The sequence below is a fragment of the Cyprinus carpio genome, chromosome B1, assembly GCF_018340385.1.
Source record: "Cyprinus carpio isolate SPL01 chromosome B1, ASM1834038v1, whole genome shotgun sequence".
In the NCBI taxonomy this organism is placed as follows: Eukaryota; Metazoa; Chordata; class Actinopteri; order Cypriniformes; family Cyprinidae; genus Cyprinus; species Cyprinus carpio.
This window is the reverse complement of record NC_056597.1, coordinates 25216208-25225515: the sequence shown is the minus strand read 5'-3', so window position 1 is coordinate 25225515 and position 9308 is coordinate 25216208. Positions and strand designations below refer to the sequence as shown.

At 33.6% G+C, this 9308-nt stretch overlaps 1 protein-coding gene across 1 annotated transcript in view; it reads left to right on the top strand.

Moving 5' to 3' along the window:
• The first annotated feature begins 1003 nt into the window (after positions 1–1003).
• The window catches only part of LOC122135907 (chloride intracellular channel protein 4-like), a 9139-nt gene continuing 834 nt past the window's right edge, over positions 1004–9308 (top strand). The window contains exons 1-4 of the mRNA XM_042717070.1: positions 1004–1571; positions 7188–7297; positions 8511–8815; positions 8907–9088. Of these exons, the coding sequence (XP_042573004.1) occupies positions 1311–1571; positions 7188–7297; positions 8511–8815; positions 8907–9088 (858 nt within the window). The 5' untranslated portion in view covers positions 1004–1310. The remainder of the gene's footprint in view (positions 1572–7187; positions 7298–8510; positions 8816–8906; positions 9089–9308) is intronic.

Below are 9308 nucleotides of genomic sequence, written 5' to 3'. Positions count from 1 at the left end.
CAGACGTGATCATTCATAAAACAGAGGAAGAGGATAATATGGAAGATGTAGAGAACAAAGTTGGCCAAGAGACAGTGGTTCTGCAAAATGAGTTAAATGCTGGAGAGACAGAGGAGGAAGAAGTGGACATAAACGCTAAACTAACAACGCCTGAGCTGCAGGTAACAGATGGACTGCCAGCGTCAACACAAACACAAGTTCCAGAACTTCGAAACAAAGCTGAAGAGCTCGGAAGAACATTGAAAGAACTGGACAAGGATCGAGCAGATCACAAGTTGGAAACGCTGTATGAAGATGAAATGGAAAGCGATGAACCACAAATGCAAACCTTGAGTGGAAGGCAGACGGAGACACAGGAACATCGGGAGTTTCTCCTGTCTGAGGTAAGAGAGTTTACCTGTAGCCTCCTTGAGAAAATAAAAAACAAGTACAGAGAGGATCAAATTCAGCAAGTGAAGAGTGACGTACTTTTGCAAGAAGAGGAGCGTGAAGAGGTGAAAGTGGAAAGTTGGGATGATGAGGGTGTAAAAAACGATGTAGACGAAGAGCCACGGACAGTTTCTACCAGTGAAGGAGAATCTATAGAAGACTTTCAGAGTCTTGGGGAAGAGGAAGAAACTGCAACATTTGATAATGCTAGCGAAGAACAGTCTACAACCGAGGTGCCTTTATTGGAGGACTGTATAGCAGCTGGAGAGCCAATGCACAATGATGCCTTCAAGACAAGTAGTGATGAAAAGAGCACTTACAATGCACCTGAAGAAAGGTCGACTGACTGGACTGCCACAGAGCAACCATCAGCTGAGATGATTGGTGGAACCATAGAGGAGATGGTCCAGAATTCAGATCAGTTGGTACAAGAATATGAAAGACTAGAATGGATTGACACCAATTTGGAGAATTGTGGGAAAATAGTAGGAGATACCGAATCATTAATTGTCAATGGATCTGAGGAGAACAAGAGGAGCAGATGAAGAGGTAGATGATGCTCAAAGAGTGTAGAGATTACAGAAGAGCTGGTCAAGAAGGAGGAGCTTCTTATAGAGCAGGGAAGCTGTACAAAGGTGGAACAGACGCTTGATGAGCCTGAGGTTGTAGAAGAGGGGGTTTGCAAGAAGCAGGAACAGCCGGGCAATAGCAAACGGGATGTCGCAGAGGGAGGTGAAGCTGCGAAGGAACAGCCAAAACAAGAAGTGCCAGCACCTATAGAGGAGGGGGCGGGGAATTGGCTAGAAGAGCTCAAGGCTGTCATTGAAGATGAGCCCAGGAGGAAAGCCCAGGGGGGGCGTAAACTCCCCATACCTGCCTGGATGAAGGCCAGCGAGAGCTCAGATGCCCATTTCCAAGAGCCGCCGAAGCCCCTCGGCAGTCGGGTCAGACGCGGGAGCAGTGAAGGGGAGGTGAACATCAAGGCCAAAGGTCAAGAGGTCATTATGGCGAATGGATGCCCTGGGCTAGCTGCTGTAGTTCAACAGGAAGAGGAAAAACCCCCGGAAAATACGACAAAGATGGAGAATCCAGCTCAACAGGAGGGCAGTCCACATGACCTGCAGATCTCCCTCTATGTGAAGGTACCTTCTATTGTTAATAGCCAGATGATGGTCAAGATTTATCTGTATATAGGAGTATTAGAAGTTAACGAGAAACAAAAAACTGCAGGTCTATTACGGCAGTGTGCAATCTGAAAAGTGTCAGAAGCTTTCATTTTAAGTTTTAAGGAAGGTTGTTACATAAGTAACAATCAATGAAAAGTTAATGCTTTTATTTAGCAAGTATGCATTAATGAGAGCTGACATTCATAATGTTATAAAAATTTTCAAATAAATGCTTCTTTTGAGCATTCCATTCATCAAAGAATCCTGAAAAATCAAACGTATCACAGTTTGCACAAAAATATCGAGCAATTAAATGTTTGTAACATTGATAATAATCAGAAATGTTTCTTGAGCAGCAAATCATCATATTAGAATGATTTCTGAAGATCATGTGACACTGAAGACTGGAGTAATGATGCTGAAAATACATATATTTTAACATATATTTACTTAAAAAAAAAAAAAACATTTCTTTTAGATTGTAATAATATTTCAGAATTTGTACTGTTTTTAAATCAAATGTGCTACCGCAGTTTTACTGTGACAGTAGTGTAATTGTTAACTAAAAACTAATTGACAATTGAAATAAATTAACAATTATTAATTAACTATAAATTAATAATTTATCAATAATAGTTATGAATAATAATAATTGAAAGGAAATAAAATGATAGATAAAAACTTTTAATTAATAAAAATATTGATACTATAATAGTAGACCTATATAATATAAATAATAATAAAATAACACTGGTAAAAATAAATATTATAAAATGTTGGTGGGAACTGATCATTTAAAAGGGAGGGCAGGACGTTACATACATATAAACTGTCAAAAGGCAAACAAAATTCAGATATTTGTAGAAACGATGACAAAAAAATAGGAAAGACAATGATCAGGCCTTGTCTTGTTATCAACATTAGCATACAGTTTCCTACAATGACAGCATGTCCTTCTGCTCAGCAGATGGTGTTACTATCACTAACCCTAATTGCATTAGTGTCTTTGCTCTACTGGTCAGTTGGTCTGTCATCCCGCTTCTAGAAAACCAGACTGTAATTCCCAGTCCAGGGCAGTGTTATTGGAACAAGTTGGTTAATCTGGTTATTGTTGCAGGTGCATTAACTTGATCACAGTGTTATTGCAGAGTGACCTGCCAAAACCAGCATGAAAGTGGAAGAAATGTACCATATACTGGTAGCTAATGCACTTTAACTGGCCTTTAAAGCTAAAATAAAGTTTTTATTCAACACTGATCTGACGAGAAACAGCAATAGCTTAAACTAAGTAGCAAGGTGTTTTAATTACAGTGGTTCATATGAGATAAACAGTTTATCTGAAGTAGTACCCTATATTAAGGCTTAAGGTTCAAGCCAAAGTCTGTGTTGTGATGTGCTGTATAAATGGCTGCTGCTGGTGATATAATGCACTTAGTAAATTGAGATTATTCTCGGCTGTTGTTGAGCTGATGGATTGATTAGTGAGCTAAAAGTGAATCTGACACAACCCACTGCGGTGTTTCTTTCTTGATTCTAGAACGTTCCCAATAGAAAAATACCATATAAAGTATCCTCTCAACAAAGAACTGGCTTTAGGTGTCACTTTTGCAATAAGGTTCTATTGCCTTGACTTCTTCATCAAAGATTATGCAACACTATAGTGCAAAATTGAAGTATCTAGATGTTAAACATTTATTTATTTATTTATTTGTTTGTTTAAATTTAACTATGAGTGTAGTTCTTAATCAGTAATATTAATCAAGAGTCAAACTTGTTCAGCTGTTATGTAGACCAAAGTTTACCAAAGTTTATGCAATAAAACTAGGGCTGTCAAATGATTAATCACGATTAATCACATCCAAAATAAAAGTTTTGTTTACATAATATATGTGTGTACAGGGTATATTTATTATGTATATATAAATACACACACATAAATTATATATTTTAGAAAATATTTACATGTATATACATTTATATATTTATATTCTTATATTTTATATTATATATAAATATATTTAATATATAAACATAACATATTCTTCTTAAATATATACATGCATGTGTGTGTATTTTTATATATACATAATAAATATACACAGTATACACACATATATTATGTAAACAAAACTTTTATTTTGGATGTGATTAATCGTGATTAATCATTTGACAGCCCTAAATAAAACATACTAAAAACATAACATTATAGTTAAACATAGATGTGCTCTGGTATTCTTTCAAGTGTTTTAATTTTTTTTCGTAAAACTACAGCAGTAGATGGTTTTATTTATTTTTCTTTTTATTTATTTATTTATGTGTAGATTCATGTATATGTGTTTATTTCTACTTCATTTAGTTTAACTGTGAGCGTGGCTCTTAACCAAGCAAAACTACAGCAAGAGATTTGTATATTTATTTAAATTGTTTTGTTGTTTTTTGTTCCTATACAGCAATAGCAGTTTTTCTTTCATTATTTATTTAATAATTAAAAAAATATATATATATATATTTTATTTTAAATGTATTTTTTTTATTTGTTAGACTTTGTTGCTCCAATAAGCAAACAGCAAAAGTAGTTTTTTTATAGAGTTTTATAGTATAGTATTTTTTTTATTTTATTTTATTGGTTAAACTTTGTTCTTGCAGCCAATCTACATCAATATTTAGTTTGTTTTATTTATTTATTTTTAATAATTATTTAATAATAAATAATAAATAATATATATATATATATATATATATATATATATTATATATATATATTTTAAATAATAATAAATAACTTTTTTAATAAATTATAATTATTTGTAATAATTGTTTTTATTTTATTTTTTTATTTTAAATGTATTTTATTTGTTTGTTAAACTTTGTTGTTCTTAATCAAGCAAAACTACAGCAATAGCTTTATTTATTTATTCTTTTTTAGAATTGTTTGAAACATTCAAAACAAAGCTCTCACGTCAGCCAAATTCTTGTTAAATAAACTAACCAGCACCAGCGGGACGTTAAGCCTGGTAAAAATGCCCTTAAATCCCACCCGTATGTTTCTGCAGAGCGATTCCCGTAACAAAGATGGCCTTTGTCCGTGTTTCAACTCCCACAATCTCACTCCTCATTTCAGATCACGAACAAATCAAAACAAGCATCAGTTTTTGTCTCATGATTGGTTTGTGTTTATTGCAGTATTTTTGCTTTGGTAACAGGATCTAAGTGATGGATGGCATGTTACCTGTGCCTGTTATTCAATGACAAACGGCTGATTCTTATTCTTTATTGACTCAAGTGATGAGTTTTGCCTCTGCTCAATAATGTGTCTGCAAGTGAATAGTGTAGTGTAATTACTGTGCCTTTACAGGTATGCTTATATTCAAATGTGGCTTACTAAATCAGGTTTTATAATCTGAATTTATTCACTTTGACATGAGCACACAGCCTGATTATTAGCAGTACCCCTTAAAAATGAAGCTCTGCCCTCTGCTGGTGTTATGTTAGTCTGATTTTCCTTCATCAAATACTTTTTTGAGCCTGTTAATAAAGGCAGCTTATCTTCAGACCTCACACAATCATTCACAACCTCCAAACTCATAAATACAGTAGCACAGTAATAAATCAATCCGGACACACATATTTACACCAATGCAATTATACCCTTCATATGGTAATGCATATAGTTTATTTCTAGATTATTGCACTGGAAATCATAATAGAGATTCCCATCATCATAAAGAACATTTTTACAATGTTGATCTGTAAAATGCCTTCATAACACACATCTCATGAACGGCGTCTCTATCGCTGATAACAATGAACAAACGTCTCAGTGTCTCGTCACATTTGAGCGTTTATCCCACCCACAGAAGATGAAGACAGGCTCTTACCAGATTAAATCAGCCATTCTGGATGCACAGAGAACCGAGCAAAAGACTTTTTATACATGCAGAGAAAGCATTTGAGAAGCTGATTTGATTTGTGAGAAATGTAAAAGCAGTATATCTGCAGCCATATCTCAATATCTCTTTTTTATATATAACATAAAAAAAACGTCTTCCCTACCATCAATCAGCTTTTTAAGAAAATAAGATCTCACCACGATCATCCTTAGAAGAACTAATGACCTTGTTTTTCATATTTTGAGCATTTGAATAGGAAACGGCAGTATTTACTATCAAATCAAAATACAATACATAAAGTAAACCAAAAAAAAAAACTCTGAACAAAAAAAATCATATTTCTATCTATTCCAATCTAATCTATCTCCTTAATGTTTTTTCGTTATGTATGTGTTTCAATCATTTACTCACCATCATGTTCCAGACATGTATGAGTTTCTCCAGATGTTGAACACAAAAGAAGATGTGTTGAAGAATGTTGGTAAACAGTTGATGGTAGCCATTGACTTCCATATTGTGAAAAAAATACTATAGATGTTATGTCACCAAAAGCAGGTGACGGTAGCTATTGACTTCTGTGGCATGGAAAAAAATACTCTGGAAGTCAATGGCTACCATCATCAAAAGATGGTATTTTAAAGAATATTCATAACCTAGCAGTTGACGGTAGCCATTGACCTACATAGTATGGAAAAATACTAATTAAGTCAAAATCTACCATCAATAAAAGAAGATACTTTGTAAAAATTATGGGTTTCCAAAGAGATGACAGTATCATTGATTTCCATAGTATGGAGGAAAAAATACTATAGAAGTCAATGGGTACCATCAAAAAAAGAAAATATTTTGAAAAATGTTGGCAACCTAGCGGTTGACGGTAGCCATTGACTTCTATAGTGTATAAAAATACTCTGGAAGTCAATGGCTTCCATCGACAAAAGACAGTATTTTAAAGAATGTTGGTTACCTAGCAGTTGACGGTAGCCATTGACTTCCACAGAATGGAAAAAATACTAATTAAGTCAAAAGGTACCATCAACAAAAGAAGATATTTTGAAGAATGTTGGTAACCAAACAGTTGAAGGTAAATAAGTCAAAAAACTATATACTAAAATATACTAAAAACAGAAGTCAATGGCTGCTGTCAACTGTTTAGTTACCAACATTCTTCAAAATATCTTCTTTTGTGTTTAACAAAAGAAAGAAACTGGAAAAAAGTGGATGAAGAGTAAATAATGACACTATTTTCATTTTTTTTTATTGCCCGATTAACCTTTTTTCGTCATTTAATTGATGTGAAACAATATGCTAAAATAAGCTTGTTTGGATTTTGAAGTAATCTAAGTGTAAATCATTGAGTTAATAACCACATAAAGTAATTACTTTAGCCGAATTGCATATTTAAAACACTTTAAATATTATTAAATATATTTCATAATATGTTAGGTCTTTTTAATGACTTATGTATTATTCTGGATTTTCTGTACATCTTGGAGCTTAACTATTCAACTAAAAAAAAGAGATAATTTCAGTAATTTATATTTTAAAGTTCATTTTAAAATCCTCACTTCATCATACAGTGTCTCGATGCATTAGAAGTGTTTGCTATGCAGAGCAAACACAATCAAAAGCTCCTTCAAACACGCTGTACTCTGGTCTCTTGAAGAGCATTGATGGGATAATGTGTGTGTGTGTGTCTCAGGCCGGCAGTGATGGAGAGAGTATCGGGAACTGTCCGTTCTCTCAGAGACTCTTCATGATCCTCTGGCTGAAAGGAGTCATCTTCAACGTCACCACTGTGGACCTCAAGAGGTGAAGCACAGCATTCACAGATAAAGACACACACAAGAACACACATTTTTCCATTATAGGACGTTCCTGTAGCACACCGTAAGGTTGAATGTATTGTATTAACTGATAAAATGTATTGAATGCAATAGAAATTAGTGTTTTTACAGATTAATTTAATTAATATCCAGAAATGTATATTATTTCACTATTTTTAATAGCATTTCATTTTAATGTCTTGTTGGAGTTATTAACTGATAAAATGTATTGAATGCAATGTACAGTGAGTCACTTTGGAAAAGATGCATAAATATAAATGTAGGAGAGTGATTCCTAATAGAATAAATATCTTATTCTGATCAGTTATGTAAGAATTTGGTGGATATCAGGATCTTTTTTAACTCCATTAATATACTTTTGCTTACGAATAATGATAGAAATGTCATTTACAATCCTGTACACATTTCTTTAGGAATTCTTGACTATGGTTACTGAGGATAGTGTAGTGTTGTTTTAGTACTATTTATTACAATTATAGTATTTATTAATATTCATATTTATTAATTATAGTATTTATTAATATTTTGAATTGGCTTTTATTTTTTAAGTTTTCATTTTAATTTTAGTTTTAGAAATTTTAATAACTTTTGTTATTTTTATTGTGTGTACAGTATGTGTGTGTGTTTGTGTAGTTTTTTTTTTTCAGTTTTAGTTTTGCATAATTTTAGTATTTCAAATAAACATAATTTATTTCACTTGCCACTTTATCTTTTTCATCTAATATGTATTATATTTATTTTATTTTGTTTTATTTAATTTTAGCTTCATTTCAATTAATGAAAATTATTTTTTGATAGCTTTAGTTCAGAGGTTCCCAGACTTTTCAATTTGAAGGGTAATGTTGCAACTATATTATATTAAAATATATTGCATGAAAAAGTGCATAAATAATTAGACAAAAATGTAAATATATTTTTTTACACATTTTATTCACAAATCAAATGTATTTATTTGATGAAAAAAAAAAAAAAAACTAAAACTTAATTTAAATTAGAAATGAAGATGTGCTTCAATGGCATCATTTTTTATTCCTCCCCCCCCCCCCTCATGGTATGGCGGGCCAAATCAAATTTCATCCAACTTTATCCCACATGTGCTGGTTTTGGGCGTCTCTGCTGTAGTTTAGTTAACAATAGCAACACTGATGATGGCAGGTTTGTTGATCCGTGTCACACAGAAAGCCGGCGGATCTGCAGGATCTCGCTCCAGGAACCAACCCTCCATTCATGACCTTCAACGGAGAGGTGCTTGTGGACGTCAACAAGATCGAGGAGTTTCTCGAGGAGCGACTGGCCCCACCACGGTACCTACTATCGCTTCACCTGCCATTGCCATTTAAAAGATTCTTCCAAATTAACCCTGGTACATTTTTTAAGTTCCCAAAGTTGGCAGCAAAGCATCCAGAATCCAACACAGCAGGAATAGATGTATTTGCCAAGTTTTCTGCCTACATCAAGAACCCTCGTAAAGAAGCTAAGGAGGGTGAGTTTAATTGGTTTTATCGAAGATTATGAAACGAGGCTCTTTTCTTCTGTAATTCTGTTTTGAGCTGTGTTTGTTTGTGTGTATGTAGGTCTGGAGAAAGCTCTTCTGAAGTCTCTGAAGAGGTTGGATGAGTATTTGCAGATGCCGCTGGCCGAGGAAATAGATGCCAACAGCGTAGATGATCCCGGTGTGTCCACACGCAGTTTTCTGGATGGACCGGACCTCACGCTGGCCGACTGCAACCTGCTGCCCAAACTACACATCATTAAGGTATCTCCTTTCCTTCATTTTTCATCACTCTGTCTATGATATGTCCGGTCTTTCTGTGTATAAAATATATATTTCATTTTCTGAAAGCCCAAGATCTGTCAAAAGACTTTTAAATGTAACTTAAAACTAATTAATCTAATTTAAATGTAAGTTGAATTGAAAAAAGTACATAAATACATACATTTGTAAATGCTTTTGCATTTGGAGTGAAACCCTAAAC